The sequence below is a fragment of the Juglans microcarpa x Juglans regia genome, chromosome 2D (assembly GCF_004785595.1).
Source record: "Juglans microcarpa x Juglans regia isolate MS1-56 chromosome 2D, Jm3101_v1.0, whole genome shotgun sequence".
In the NCBI taxonomy this organism is placed as follows: domain Eukaryota; kingdom Viridiplantae; phylum Streptophyta; class Magnoliopsida; order Fagales; family Juglandaceae; genus Juglans; species Juglans microcarpa x Juglans regia.
In genome coordinates, this window is record NC_054596.1 from 3851964 (window position 1) to 3868572 (window position 16609).

A 16609-nucleotide genomic window follows, 5' to 3' on the forward strand; every position below is an offset into this window, starting at 1 on the left:
TATTATTTAAATGGTAATACTTGATTATTCAAATTTTAAAATTTATGTTTCAAATTAAATTATATATTATGTAGCACTTTATTAGATGTGCTCTACAAGAATAAATATTTTGTATGTCATACATTTATAAGAGAATAAGGGTGTGCATAAAACAAGTGCATGCATGCTGCAAAAGCGATTTAGGGTGGGTTTGGATGTTGAAGTGAGTTGAATTGAGTTGAGTTGAGATGATAAAATATTATTAGAATATTATTATTATTATTTTAAGATTTGAAAAAATTGAATTATTTATTATATTTTATGTTGAGATTTGAAAAAATTGTAATGATGAGTTGAGATGAGCTCAACTTCCAAATGAAGCCTTAAAGTTTAAACTCCTGGAAGTAATTATTATTTAGACTTGCAAACAAAATTATTTACTTTTAATCACTGATCATTCCCAACTGTTAGAGCTTATTAATTCAGAATTAAAGTGTCTCATTATTATAATTTTTTTAAATTTCTATATAAAATATATAAATAATTTAACTTTTTTAAAATTTTAAATATTAATAATATTAAAAAATATTATTTTAACAATCGACTTATCTTTTTTCAACGCAATACTCCTCTCCCGAGTCGGGTTTTCATTTATTTAGCAGCAGAAATAAAAACGGTGCGTATAAATTGAGTTCCATTAGGTTGCCTCTCAAAATGACTAGAGTCTCAGATCTCCCCGACTCATCTCTTCTGCCACTCCAACTGACTCGTGCCGCCGTTTCCTCGGCCTCCACCAATCTCGGCAGCCGAGACCGACATCGGATTCTGGTGATTCCTTATGCTTATAAATCTGTTTCTATATTTCTCTTATATCTGCTTGTATTGTTTGGTTGCTTTATATGTTGCCTTTGTGAAGTGTGATTGTTGCCTTGTTGGCTTTCTTTTCTGTAGCTTGAATGGATGACAAAGATCGCGATTTTGATTCTCCACACTCAGACGGAAGTCCAAACGTGCAGAAAAATAAAAAGAAGAAGCGGTTATTCAATGAAGCAGAAGAGGTTTGCAATGATGTAAGCGCAAGAACGGATAAAAAGAAGAAGAAAAAGCGTTTTTTGGTAGAAGCCGGGAAGGCTGAAGATGGACAAGAGGTTAACGGAGAGAGTCGTACAAAGGAGGAGGAAGAACACGAGGTTAATGGAATGGGTTTGCCGGTCGAGGGGAATTCGGAATCGGACGTTGAGGGTGCAAGTAGTCGGAAAAATAAAAGGAAGAAGAGATTATTGAAGGAAATCGCGGCGGCTAACAGGCGCGGTGTTTGCTATTTGAGTCGGATTCCTCCGCACATGGATCACGTTACGCTTCGTCAGATTCTCTCTCAGTTTGGAGAATTACAACGGATTTATCTCACGCCTGAAAGTAAGTAATCATTTAAATTTTTAGGATGGTTTTCGTTGTTTACTTCTTCTTCTTGTTTTTTTTTTTTAATTTCTAAATTTTCCATACATGTTTGAATTTTGATTTTATAACAGATCCTACTGCTCAAGCACATCGTAAGCGAGCTGGGAAGTTTCAACAGCAAGTATTTTCAGAAGGGTACGTGTGATTGGTATCCTTCTCAATATCTCTCATTTTGGCATAACAAGGCTCTATTGCATTGTTATTGGCAGCGTCCATTATTTGATACACATTTTTTCGCTGTGTAGATGGGTAGAATTTACGGATAAAAGGGTTGCCAAGAGGGTTGCCAATATGTTAAATGGCGAACAAGTTGGTATGTGGTTTCAGAGGCTTTGTTTAGCTTCACCACGCACACACACACACAGAGTTATATACGCACTTCCTAGTAACAGCATTCCCTTTCTCTTGGAATTGATAATAATTGTCTACTTTTTTGGTTCTTGTTAGGTGGGAGAAAGAGGTCGTCATTCTATTATGATCTTTGGAATATCAAGTATTTAAGTAAATTCAAGTGGGATGATCTTACTGCAGAGATCGGTATTCACCTCTATAAATTGTCTTGTGATATATATAATAGTGCTTAAAGCAATTTACCTAAGTTGAGCTGTTTCTGTTGCAGCTTACAAGAGTGCTGTTCGGGAGCAGAAACTAGCTCTAGAAATTTCTGCTGCCAAAAAGGAACGGGATTTTTATCTTTCTAAAGTTGATAAGTCCCGTGCTTTGAATTCTATAGAACGGCGATTGGAGAAGGTAGATGTTTTCTTTTGTAAAATGTTAATACCATTAAGGCATTGCTTGATCATTTTGTTACTGAAATATTTTATTCCAAATTATGAGTAGATTGACATAGTTAATGTTAACATTCGGCTTTGGATGCCTTTGATTTTGTTTTTGATTTTTTAATATCTAAATCTTGTACACTTATTTATGCCTTATTGCTACTTATCAAAAAAAAATTTATGCATTATTGCTATTTAAAAAAAAAATGGGTCACTAAAAAGGGAAATTTCCCATAACAATACTTGAAGGTGTGGTCTTCTAACGAAATGGCATCTTCTCCAATAAAACAAAGGATGGAGAGGTCAACGGTTATGGAGTTGTGTTTCTTATTAAAGAAAAACATGACATTTTTCACAAACTTTGCAAAAATTTAACATTGTAATCTATGTTTGGAACTATTTGATATGCTTTGGTACCTTTGAAATATTCAACTTCAATTAAGCTATATAACTTCTCATCATAGCATCTTGCATCCTTAAATGAAAAATGAGTGTGATTTTTGTTTAAGGGCAGTACTTTTAAAAAATCTAATGGGAGTTTATGAATTTTGTAGTTGATACACTTTGTGGCAGCACATATTTTCTTGTATGGGATTCCTCAATTGTTTTCGACTTGTACATTTTTGGTTACTTGTAAACCGGTGTGAAGGACATCCCCTCTATGCCACTAACGTTGCAAAACTTGATTTGTGAGAGAAGTTTAAAATTAATTTCTATTACAAATCTAATCTTGGCATATCAACAGAGTGGTCAGTTTATCTTCTAAACTGACTTGCAAATATAATTTTTTTCACTTATTCTGCATAATAAGTTAGACAGAAAGTCGGCTTGAAGTTGAGATCCAGATTATAAAGTTGACATGATCTTTGTTATCTGGCATTTACAGAAGCAAAAGCTTAAACAGGGGGCGGGAATGAATTCTGAGCTCCCTGTTAGCCAGCAGGTAGCAAAGGTGATTCGGCACTTCCCACAAAAGCAACCGGTTGCAGATAATGCAGGACAAGCCAAACCCCAACTTTCTAAAGACATCCTGGGTGGCGTGAGTGCAGTCTGTTAATATACAGCAAATTCATAAATATGTTGATCTTCTCGTTTAAGTTTGCCCATAATTGACTTTGCAGGTATTTGGTGGCTCTTAGCTGTGAGCACTCACCATATCAAGTCGAATACTAGAATACAATGGTACTGTGCACCTTTTCTGAGTGCACCTTGGGTTTGTAGTTTTGAGTTCCTGAAAATTGTAATGAATCAACGGCCATTGTTGGCTTGGTCGTGTTCTTTTGATCAATACCGTGGCGCTTGGACTTTTTGGAGAGAGAAGATCAACAATACTTTAGAACAACAACACTACGGTGATGAATGTCCAAAGCATATAACTTCATTGGTTGGAATGCATTTTACGCTGACTTGATAGGAAAGTGGTCAGTAGAGAATTTTGATTTTCAACACATATGGGGTGAGGCTTTGATGTTCTGATACCGACCCAACCTTACCATCCTATATCAAAACCTAATTTTAGGATTAGGAGGAATTTGTGGGTAGGACTGACCCCCATATATGAAAAGGAAAAACGAGGGGAACATCAAAATATCAAGCAAGCACAGAAGAAGATGATAACCCCATCGCATTAACCAATGTTGTCATGGTACAACTTATGATTTTCGTAAAGCCATATTTGAGCACTCGTAAAGAGAACAAACAAGTCTGTCCCAAGAACAGTTGAAATCAAATCTATACATGTTAATATTCTCAACAAGTCTAGTGGCAGTTGAAAGAAAGGATAAAGAAGAAATTAATTGCACAGAGGGATCAAATACAGAAGCTGCTTCGGTTTCAATTAGCGCAACATCCACTTCTCTGAGCCACTGTTCCATCTCTCGCCCCCGATGGACCTTGGGGACGCCCATACCCAACCTTGATGCCAGATGACTGCAGTTATTAGCAAAAGGGTTGTCAATAAATTATAAAATAAAAAGATAATATCTAGATGCTCCTTAATACTGAGTTATACTTGAGTCGATGAAGTCCATATTAACTAAATTTTGGGTGGTTCTAAATTTTCCTAGTCCTGAACAGAGAGTCCAAACCATCTAATCATGTCTTCACAATTCTTGAATTCCTGATGCCTCTACCAACACAAAGCCACAAGAGATCGAACTTGATAGCCTATTAGCCTAACAAATTGATTTTAGCCAACCAGATCTCCGTTGTTCATCCGTCATCTTTTCAATTATTTGTCATGCAATAATAGAAACTACAATACCAGTATGTGGAATTATAGTTAACAAAAACAACTCAAGATCATGTCCCAACTCCCAATATCCCAAAGTTTCTCTCCAGCATAATGACTTGAGCGTTACCTCGTTGGATACATCAAATACACCTTCCTGAATATTCTGAAGGATTTTTGCAGCAGTCCTTATGAAAGCCTGTAAGATTCATGCGATATATTTAATTTAAGTTGTACAAAAAAGTGGGAGGTTTGACTTGTAAGGATATAAATTTTTTTTTTTTTTATAGGTAACTTGTAAGGATATAAATAAAAGTACAGAAGTATAGAAGCGAGGCCTTTTTTGAATTTGGTAGAGCTATACATCACCTCTTCAACATTTTGAGCTGTTCTTGCAGATGCCTCCAAGAATAAAAGTCCATTTTCCTTTGCAAATTGTTCGCCTTCCTCTTTGCTAACAGCCCTCCGATGTCCAAGATCGCTCTTGTTCCCTATGAGCATGATTGTCATGTTGGGATTTGCATGCTGCCGAGCATCCTCTAGCCAGCTTGCTAGATGATTAAATGTCTCTCTCCTGGATAAGAAAACAAATTAATGGTTTAGTTGTAAGGTAATCAAACTTGTGTGAGAACAGGGGATTGGAGGCAGGACAATTGGACAAATATAGAAGTACTACACCTCCAAACCTAACATAACCTCATGACTTGTGAGCTAACCTTCAGAGTACTGGCACAAATGATTATATATCTAGACAAAGGAATAATTGGGAGTCTACCCAAGCATGTACTACTATTGGTGCCCATATAGGCATCTCGCTCTCTCTCTCTCTCTCTCTCTCTCTCTCTATGTGACACACGTGCGCGCGCGCACACACACACACCTGGTTATGTCATATACCAAAAGTGCTCCAGCTGCTCCTCTGTAGTAAGATCTAGTGATGGACCGGAAAGATTCTTGCCCAGCCTGCAAGAAAAGCACAAGTTCCTTGGTTTATGACTATAATCAGTACACCACTAAAGTAAAGGGATCGGTGAGAGAAGATTAGGTGGTTAGATTGAACATATGGACTTACAACTTGATGATCTCATACAAAAAATTATGATAAGAAGACGTTACGAACCGACAACATAACATAATATGATGTTTACTCTTGAATCTTTGATGGGATCCATTGACATGATTTTCTTCTATCTATTTCTCTCTCTCTTTCCCTTTTAGTTAGGCCTCTCTCTTGCATACAACCTGTATAGTTAGTTGGAGTGGGCCTTTTGCGCTTTTCAATGCAATTTTTATTACTTAAAAAAAGACATAACAACTAAAACTTAATAACGCCTATCTAAAATCGGTTAAATTTTTTGTGATAAGAGAATGTGTTAAATTTCTACGTTACACTATTTTTTCATCTTTCAAATGTTTTATTTTTCAAGGAGCACGGCTTGTTCAATCAAATGCTTGTTTCATCCCCGTCTGCAACCAGACGTGCAAGAGCTAAGCAAATAACCTAATAATATAGGAAAATTACATTATTTAGCTAAATTTTGTGGAGCACATGACAGCATAGCATAGGAAATTATTGTTGGTAGTTACAAATTTTAAAATAAATAGAGAGAAAAATAGCCTAGCATGCTTATTAAAAGAAATAACCTCCCAAAATAGTATCTCCAATCTTAAAACCTACATTTTTCCAACTTCAATTTGCCCATATTGTACCGAGAAAGATTTTCTAATTACGGTTAAGTTCATTTCTGACAATAATTCTAAGTTTCAGTTATGCCGGCGACTGAAATAAACACATTAGGATACCCTCTCTTCAATACATAAAAACAAACAAACAGACAAACAAGTGAAAAAAAAAAAAAAAAAAAAAAAAGATTAACGCTCAGTGGAATTAGTATTAGGTTCAGCCAAACGTGGGTTTCGGCATTCTACGATAATAAATAGAAAGAAAAACTATGAATTTAATGTTATGGATTATCATTATTCTTACTTATATATATAAAAAAAAAATGAATTATCATTATTCCTTTTCTGCATAAGAAACAAAAACAGACTTACGGTATCCCAAATCTGAAGCTTGATGGGACGGCCATCGATGGTGACCATTCGAGCTCCGAACTCGACACCAATGGTGAGATCATGAACGGGCTGGAATCTTTTGTCCGTGAATTGCAAGAGCAGGCACGACTTCCCTACACCTAAAAAAACACACCCAATTATGCCCCCACCCCCAAATTATAACCAACCACAGAAAAACAAAATGAAAATAAAAACCTGTGTCGCCGATGATGATGTACTTGAAGAGGTAGTCGTAAGACATAGCGGATACGAAGTCGTGGAGAGATTAAGAGCTTCGAGTTTGTTCGATTTCTTGTGCGCGCGCGCGCCTGTTTCTTCCGAGTATGGAAAAGAGAAAGAGTTTATGGTTTGAGAGTCGGAGACTTGAAGAAGAAGAAGAAGTAGGAGAAGAAAAGGAATGGAAAACAACGGAAATTTTATGTCTGTTTGGTAATTAAGGATAGAGCTGGAGACGACACGGTGACGTTTTGTTTACATACGTCGACACGTTAAAGCTTTGCTTCAGCCTTCAGCCAGCTTCTCTTTGGATCCCTATCGTAAAAAATCTATTTATAAGTCTTTTTTTATAGATTTTGATAGATTTTTCTGTTAGTATTATTATTATTAAATAAAATATCTTCATATTTTTCACTTTATTATGTCTTAGGGACAAAATAAGGATCGTTTGAATACATCATCTCATCTCATCATTATATTTTTTTTTAAATTTTTACGTAAAATATAATAAATAATTTAATATTTTTAAATCTCAAAATAATAATAATATTAAAACTTAATATTATAATAATATTTTATTTAATTTATCTAAAACTATCTCATTTCATCTCACTATCAAATTCATCATCTTCGTGTCCCAGTCCATCGATTGAGTTGACATTCATTGCCTGCACAAAGATATCTTATATTGGATAATAATATTATCATCAATTGTAAGTTAACACAAAATATTTCCGCGTTATTTGTTGAAAAATCTATTTTTTTTTTAATGCGTATCTATTGTAAATTCATAGAATGTATTTGATAGATGATCATTAGAATTCTTCTATATTCATGTATCCCTATTTTTCATGTTCATATATCTCTTTAATTCATATATTGTCATTCCTTAAGTTCATATATTCATTTAATATCATGTATTCTCCATGCCTATAAAAGAATGTTTTGAAAAACATTACAACAAAAAAGTTGAGAGAAATAATATTTAGTTCTTGAAGAACTAATTCTAGATATTGTGGTCTTTTAATTCTCTTTCTACTTTTCTTTAGTTTTACAACATGTTATCAACACGATACTCTAGCCAATTGTCGTGTTATTTGACGTTGAAAACTATCTGTGAGATCGTTCTGATCACTGTAAGCCATTTTACAATTTTATAATATCATTTTATAATCATCATGGTATGTTCATATTTTCAAATGATGCTATAACATATATTTTATGCAATACTCTTTGAAGTAAAATATTATATTGTCAATGCAATTCATATGATTTCATAAAATTTATAATTCTTGCATATTCTAAATCTTATAATATTTACTTATTTGATTTTTAATATATTTGTTATAGATAATGTCGAATATTACAAAATTAGAATTTGTTGCTTTCGATGTTTCTGACAACAATTACTTATCTTGAATTTTGGATATTGAAATCCATCTTGATGCAATGAACCTTGGAAATATTATCCAAGAAAATAATGAAATGTCCCTGAAGGATCGTGCTAAAGTAATAATTTTTCTTCGTTATCATTTACATGAAAAATTGAAAAGTGAGTACTTCACTATAAAAGATCCATTGATTTTATGAAATAGTCTAAGGGAGAGATATGAGCACCAAAAGACCATTATCCTTCCAAGGCTCGCTATGATTGGATGCATCTGAGGTTGCAAGATTTTAAAACGGTGTCTGAGTACAACTCTGAACTTTTCAAAATAAAGGCTCACAGAATAAGCTTGCGAAGAACTATGAGGATAAATGTTTTAAATGTAGTATGAATAGACATTGGTTACGTACCTATTGTACACCAAAATATTTGGTAGACCTATATCAGGCCTCCATTAAAGAAAAGGAAAAATGGGTCGAAATGAATTTTACTGATCACAAGAATCCAGCAGATTCAACTTATACCCCAAATGGAATGGATCTCACCCATCTAAATGTTTCCGATTTCTTTGTGAACCCCAACAAAATACAGATTTTTTGATTAGTAATGATTTTGGATACAATAATTAATTTTTTCTTTACCTTGTAATCGTATTATATTTCAGTTATTATCTTCAAATACATTGTAATTTTCCTTTATATTAATAAAGTTTTATGTGTGTTTAGCTTTTATTAAGGAAGCATGGATTTTATTGATGAATTGATCAATTTGAAGAAAATTGATGGAGATGTATGTATCGCACATAGCTGTACCACACATACAATTCTTAAATATAAGAAATATTTTCAATGTTTAACATTGAATAAAGCTAATGTCAATACCATATCCGGTTCTCAAATCTAATTGAAGGCATTGGAAGAACAAATATAATGTTACCAGAAGGAACAAAATTTTGTATTGACTATGCTTTGTAAACTTCAAATTCTAGAAGAAATTTGCTAGAAAGATATTCATCGTAATAATTATCATATTGAAACCATCAAAAAAGACAGTAATAAATATCTTTATATTACTTCTATGATTTCGGGTCAGAAGCTCATATTAGAAAAAATGCTAGCTTTCTTTTCGGGCTTATATTATACAACTGTAAGTACAATTGAATCAAATAGCACCAGAAGTGCTTTGATCAAAAAAATTTTATGTTTTGACATGATCGTCTTGGACATTCGGGATCAATTATGATGCGACGAATAATTGAAAACTCACATGGACATCCTTAAAAGAACTTGAAGATTTTTTTACCAAGCGATTATCCATATGCATCATGTTTTAAGGAAAACTTATTATCAGACCATCTCTTTCTAAAGTAGTAATTGAATCTCCATCATTTTTAAAAAGAATTCATGGGGACATATGTGGGTCAATACATTCGCAATGGACCATTTAGATATTTTATGGTTTTAATAGATGCATCAACTAGATGGTCACATGTTTGACTACTCTCTACTTGTAATATTGCATTTGCTAGACTTCTTGCACTAATTATTAAATTACAAGCTCAATTTTCTGTATCCAATTAAGTCTATCAGATTGGATAATGCAACATAATTTACATCTCAAGCCTTTAATGATTATTGCATGCCAGTAGGAATTCATGTTGAACATTCAATTGCCCATGTACATACTTAGAAAGGTTTAGTTGAATTGTTTATTAAATGATTTCAATTAATTGCTAGACCTTTACTTATGAGAACAAAACTACTTGTGTCTACCTAGGGACATGCAATTTTACATACCACATCATTAGTTCGGATTAGACCAACTGCTCATAATAAATACTCTTTATTGCAACTTGTTTTTGGTCAACTACCAAATATTTTTCATTTTCATATTTTTGGTTGTGCTGTCTATATTCCGATTGTACCTCCCAAATGCACTAAGATGGGTCCTCAACGAAGATTTTGTATTTATATTGGTTTTGATTCTCTTTCTATTATTAGATATCTTAAACTTTTAACTGGTGATATTTTTAAGGCACATTTCGAATATTGTAATTTTGATAAAATAAATTTTCCACCATTAGGAAAAGAAAATGTGTCTAGAGCACAAAAATAAATAACATGAAATGCATCGATATTATCTCATATTGATCCTCATACAAATCAGTGTGAACTGAAAGTTTAGAGGATTATTCATTTACAAGCTATTGCAAATCAATTACTGGATGCATTTACTGATAGTAAGAAAATAATAAAATCTCATATTCCAGCTGCTAATATCCCTGCGCGGATTGAAGTTCCTGTAGGACAATCAAGAAATCAAGCAGCAAATGAATCTAAGACATGCCTGAAGTGTGGAAAACCTATTGATGCAAATGATAAGATTTCTCGAAAGAGAAAAGCAAAAGAAATTGATATTCTTGAAGAAACTATGCATACAAAATAAGCAACAAAATCAATTGATCTATCCAAACTTTTAACACCAAATTCTCCTAAAAAATAATCATCTTAAGAGGAATCTCCTGAAGAGGAACAGATACTTGAAAACAACGAGATCTCAATTTATGTAAGTACACGAGAATTATGAGATAGAAATAAAATTATTGTCGACAATATATTTTTATTTAAAGTTGCAATTGTCATTACCAGAAGTAATGATGAAATTGAACAACAAACCGCGCAGAATGTCGACGTAGAAATGATTGGCCAAAATGGAAAAATGCAATTAATGCAGAATTGAATTCACTTGCAAAATGTGAAGTATTTGAATCTGTCGTCCAAACACCTAAAGGTGTTACACCTGTTGGATATAAGTGGGTATTTGTACAAAAACGTAATGAGAAAAATGAAATAGTGAGATATAAAGCATGACTAGTTCAAGTTGCACAAAGTTTCTCGCAGAAACCTGGTATTAATTTTTAAGTAACATATTCTCCTGTAATTGATTCAATTACATTTATATTTTTTTATTAATTTGGTAGTAATAGAAAGTTTGGATATGCATTTAATATATATGATTACTACATATTTATATGGATCACTAGATAATAATATATACATGAAAATCCTTGAAGGATATAAACTACCCGAAGCATATAATTCAAAATCCAGAAGTATTTATTCTATCAAGTTACAAGAATCATTATATGGTTTAAAGCAATCCAGACGCATGTGGTACAATCATCTTAGTGAATATCTATTGAAAAAAAGATTTGAGAATAATCCAATTTGTCCATGTGTTTTTATTAAGAAGTCAGAGTCTGGATTCGCAATTATCGCAATTTGTCCATGTGTTTTTATTAATAAGTCAAAGTGTGGATGATTTAAATCTCATTGAGACTTTAGAAGAGCTCACGAAAACTACAACTTGTTTGAAAAATGAATTTGGAATGAAAGATTTTGAAAAAACTAGATTTTGTCTTGGTTTTCAAATTGAACATATTTCAAATGGAATTTTAGTTCATCAGTCTACATATACAGAAAAAGTCCTGAAGTATTTTTATATGGATAAACCTCACTCTTTAAGCTTTCCAATGGTTGTTCGATCACTTGATATTGAGAATGACCATTTTCATCCTCGAAGGAAAGATGAAGAAATTCTTTATCATGAAGTACCATATCTCAGTGCAATTGGTGCTTTAATGTATCTTGTAAATTCTACAAGACCTGATATTGCATTTTTAGTCAACTTACTAGCAAGATATTTTTCATCCTCAAAGGAAAGATGAAGAAATTCTTTATCATGAAGTACCATATCTCAGTGCAATTGGTACTTTAATGTATCTTGTAAATTCTACAAGACCTGATATTGTATTTTTAGTCAACTTACTAGCAAGATATAGTTCTGCACTAACTCAAAGACATTGGAATGGAGTCAAACATGTCCTATGTTACCTTCGTGGTGCGATCGACATGAGATTATTTTATCCAAAAAAATCAAACATACAATTAATTAGATATGCAGATACAGGTTATCTATCTGATCTGCAGAAAAGGGCATTCTCAAACAGGATACCTATTTACATATGGAGGTACATCTATTTCATGGAAGTCTGTCAAACAAACAATAGTAACTACTTCTTCTAATCACTCAGAAATTATTGCAATACATGAAGCAAACCGTGAATGCATTTGGTTGAGATCAATAATTTAACATATTCAAAAAAAGTGTGGTTTACCCACAATCAAAGGCAACCCAATAATATTATATAAAAATAATGCGGCATATATTATGCAAATAAGAAACGACTACATCAAAGCCGATAAGACCAAGCATGTTTTACCAAGATTCTTTTATACACATGAGATTTAAAAGAGTGGTGACATTGATATCATGAAAATACAGTCAAATGATAATTTGACAGACTTATTCACTAAAACTTTACTAACTGCAACATTCAAAAAGTTGGTACACAATATTGGAATGCAACGGCTCAAGGATCTTTCATCATGAACAATTGAAGATTTGCATACCTTTGATGGGAAGTTAATTATCATCTGGATTGTACTCTTTTTCCTTCGCTAAGGTTTTTCCCATACGATTTTACTTTGCAAAGCTTTAATGAGGCAATCCTAAAACATTCAAAGCTACATTAGAATGTTGTATTCTTTTTCCTTCGCTACAAGTTTTTTCCACTGGATTTTCTTTGACAAGGTTTTAACAAGGCATATTCTTTGTGTATGGTCATCTAAGGAGAAGTGTTGTAAATTCATGGAATGTATTTGATGGATGACCATTATAATTCTTCCATATTCATGTATCCCTATTTCTCATGTTCATGCATTGTCATTCCCTAAGTTTATGTACTCATTTAATATCATATATTTTTCATGCCTATAAAAGGGTGTCTTGAGGAGCATTTGTAGTAGACTTACAACAAGGAAGTTGAGAGAAATAATATTTACTTTCTGAAGATCTAATTCTAGATATTGTGGTCTTTCAATTCTCTTTCTACTTTTCTTTAGTTTTACAACACATTATCAACAAGATACTCTAGCCAATTGTCGTGTTATTTGATATTGAAAGCTATCTGTGAGATCGCTCTAATCACTGTAAGCCATTCCACAATTTTATAATATCATTTTATAATCATCATAGTATGTTCATATTTTCAAATGATGGTATAACATATATTTTATGCAATATCAATATTATCAATAATATCAACATATATTGTGGACTTTTAATTCTCTTGCTACCTTTTTTTAGTTTTACAACAGTATCAATATAATTATTATGAATGATAATTATGATGGTAGAAGCACCATGACTTGGAAGAATCATACTTTATGTCCATTTTCCTAATTTCCATGGCTATCTATAATGAAAAAAATTTAAAATTGTCATGTTCTAATGTCATCAGAAACATCACCCGGCCGTGAACATTCTACATAGAACAAGTGCCTAGAACTTCACCCTGTAATGCTGACTGCAGGATGATTTTCACTCTTCCATTGCATCTCCTCCTTCAATCACTTCAACCTTCTCCTTCAATGGAGTAATCTTCGTTATGTGAACCTCTGTAACCACATAAACACGACATAGTCAAACAATCTACAAATAATTTCACCAAGAGAAAGCATCTGGAACAGACGCAAAACACATGGTGATGAATATGTCAACGTCTCTGTCTTTGCTTCAACATAGGAATGCAAATAAAAAAAATAATTAAAGATTAAAAATAAAGCTTCCTAGCCAAGACTTCAAGACCAAGCCAGCCATAAATGAAGATTGAGGAGTATTTCACTGACCCGTCTTCTTAGGGAAAGAAAAGCCTTTTTGATTGACAAAGGTACGGGGATTTGGTAACAGATGATTTCCAAGGTACTCCTTGTGCCCCTGTGCCAGATGTGAAACTTGCATCAGAATTAGTCTAAAAATGAGGTGTAAACTTGTAGGGAACAACAAACCTTGGTTATTACACAAACATCAACATTGCTTCCACTTCCCAGAGCATATAGCTTCAACAACAAGATTTACTCATTCCTCCTTTGGCACCACAGGAGGAATAAAAAACGAACTAAGAGAAAAAGAAATTCAGATTTAATTAAGAAGGTTGAAGTAGATAGTAGGTCTTGTTAAAACTGCTTCTGTCCTCTACAAGTTACTAGGTTTTTTTTCCCCTCTCTTGGCACAATTTACTAGTAGCTCGATATACAACATTAACATATTGACAGTCACACACAACCTTCTAAATACATAACTTCAATTTGAATATGAAAAGATAATCAGTAATCATCTTAATAGATGTGTAAGATGTATGGAAGTTGTTTATGTATTAATACTACTGAGTCATTGTGCTAGACTGTTAGTCAACTTATAACCAACTTTAAAAGTAATAAATGCTTAACTCACAGTCAGGTCTTCTCTGTACTTGGACTCGAATATGGCCATAGCAGCAAGTGAACCAGATCCCATTGTTGCAAATGGCAGTGTGTCAGTTGATCCATGGGGATATATCTATAAAAAACAATCCCTGTAATTGTGAGAAAGAAACTAATTATGCAAGCCAAGAAAACAGTTATTTTCCAATTTAATTCACGAAAGCAAACTCACAGTATGCAGATGAGGTCCAGTAACATCAACTCCACCAAGAACCAAAGCCGCTTGCACATAACCTTGGTAGCTGGAGAAGATATTGAGCAGTTAAAATCATATGGTGAACTTTTTATTTTATTGGTAAGTAACAAATGAAACTTAACTTGAAAAGGTGTTTCTTCAGAAGGGTCAGTGCCATGACAACCCTTGATTCTCGACCAGTATGGAAGCGATGCAGTTGTAGCTGTGAGCTAACCATGTCTAAAGAAAGCAAACATCAAAACAGTGCATTAGTCATGCTCATAGGAAGATGATAAAACAATTTTATATCAGCATATGAGGTCATAAAGAACAAAAGGGTGCAACATAACATCATCACATTAAACTCAGACCTAAAAAATACCAACAAAAGGGTGCAACATCATCACATTAAACGCAGATGTAACAAATACCTGTTACTGCCTTTGTATCAGCAGCAGTTCCTGCTCCACAACAATATATGTTTGGTGCCATGTAATGAATCTTTTCACAATTCTTATCAGCAACTATGGGTCCTTCAGTGGCTCTTGTATCTGCTCCAAGAATGTCACCATCCTGAATAAAAGTTGAAAAGGAGTAAAATATTCAGCAAATGAATCTTGAAAGGAGCTCATATCTAGCAAAGCTGGAATAAATGAACATGACCGATGGGTGTCCACTAATCCTGCCAAGGGGGTGTGGGTGGAGCTCAAGACCTGCAAGACCATAGAATCTTTAAAAGGTCTCTCAAGTTCAAGTCACTTTCATAGTTTTTAATTGTTTTTCTACAGTACCCGTTCTAACTAATTCTCAATGATTGAAAGCAAGAAACAAGCACAGTTGTCATTCCAGCAGTTCTAGAAAATGAGTTCAAATGTATCAAACTTCTTATATGCCATCTGCATGCAGTTTAATGTGTTTCTCTATAGCCTAGAAAAGGGTTCTCAATGGAAGATATTTTGATAGGTACCACTGGAGCAAGACCTTTGTAACTCAACATTTGTTTTAACATGCCAATTAGATAATGATGAAACATGCAGTTATGCCCTTATAGAAGAGAGGTTACTTTAAATAATTAAAATTTGTTCTGGATATGCTTGTGAGCAATATATTTGACAATATAGTTGTTATCACCGATCCAGTTCTTTAATCTACATGCCCCAAGTTGCCAATCAATAAATATCAATTCGTGAACTTTTACTTTGTGAAGCAAACATTGATATGGTTAGTTTGGAAGTAGTTCTAACTTCTATGTCAATAATATTACTAAGTCTGCTTACCGATCAAAAAATAATAACATGACTCAGTCCGCAAACCATTACCTACTTTTTCCAGCATTCATATGTAGCTGAGCAATAGTACATCGAACAGTCGTACCTGGAAAATTAAACCAACAATTGTAGTTCCTGTCTTCAGAAAAGACGGTGGTTGAACTCCCTTCTCAGCAAGCATATCATTTCTTCTGCAGAGATCAAAACTAAATCCACCCTTGGGAGGAACATCTAAAGCCAAGTTAGACATGTTAAAACTTCAACTCAACCTGCACATGGAAAGCAAAAAATACTGATCACACTCATTGCACCACACAAAACTAATAACTAAAACGAAAACAAAATTTTTCTCTCTGTTCTTTTAATATATATAAGTGCGTCTATACATCAGCCGCACTCTCCGCACACTCCACATGGAATATATTTTATTTTTTTTTAAATGCAGCACAGGTATGCTGCGGCTGCAGCACTGTAGGCTGCAATAAATATTTTCCCCATATATATATATATATATATATATATATATTTACGTGCTTTACTCATCGACAAAAAAATCTGCCCAACCAATCCAAAAGAGTTGTAATGAGTTCAATTGAGTATGAGTTTTTTTGTTTCACCCAAAATAACGAGAACCCTAAAATCTACGTCCTAAATCTCC

At 33.4% G+C, this 16609-nt stretch overlaps 2 protein-coding genes and 1 pseudogene across 2 annotated transcripts; 1 reads left to right on the plus strand and 2 right to left on the minus strand.

Annotated features, from left to right (window-relative positions):
• The first annotated feature begins 648 nt into the window (after nucleotides 1–648).
• On the plus strand, nucleotides 649–3611 carry LOC121250945 (pre-rRNA-processing protein ESF2). The gene is made up of 8 exons (XM_041150213.1): nucleotides 649–807; nucleotides 931–1395; nucleotides 1509–1572; nucleotides 1683–1750; nucleotides 1885–1974; nucleotides 2057–2187; nucleotides 3103–3255; nucleotides 3338–3611. Exons 2-8 carry the CDS (start codon nucleotides 936–938, stop codon nucleotides 3353–3355), a joined length of 984 nt encoding a protein of 327 aa, XP_041006147.1. The 5' UTR covers nucleotides 649–807; nucleotides 931–935; the 3' UTR covers nucleotides 3356–3611.
• A 207-nt stretch (nucleotides 3612–3818) lies between these two features.
• On the minus strand, nucleotides 3819–6954 carry LOC121250946 (ras-related protein RABB1b-like). Its single transcript, XM_041150214.1, has 6 exons — nucleotides 6718–6954; nucleotides 6502–6641; nucleotides 5327–5409; nucleotides 4816–5020; nucleotides 4577–4645; nucleotides 3819–4145 (listed from the first exon to the last, which is right to left on the minus strand). Exons 1-6 carry the CDS (start codon nucleotides 6761–6763, stop codon nucleotides 4050–4052), a joined length of 639 nt encoding a protein of 212 aa, XP_041006148.1. The 5' UTR covers nucleotides 6764–6954; the 3' UTR covers nucleotides 3819–4049.
• Nucleotides 6955–13466: 6512 nt separating this feature from the next.
• Nucleotides 13467–16201, minus strand: LOC121251252 (annotated as a pseudogene).
• Between the last annotated feature and the right edge of the window lie 408 nt (nucleotides 16202–16609).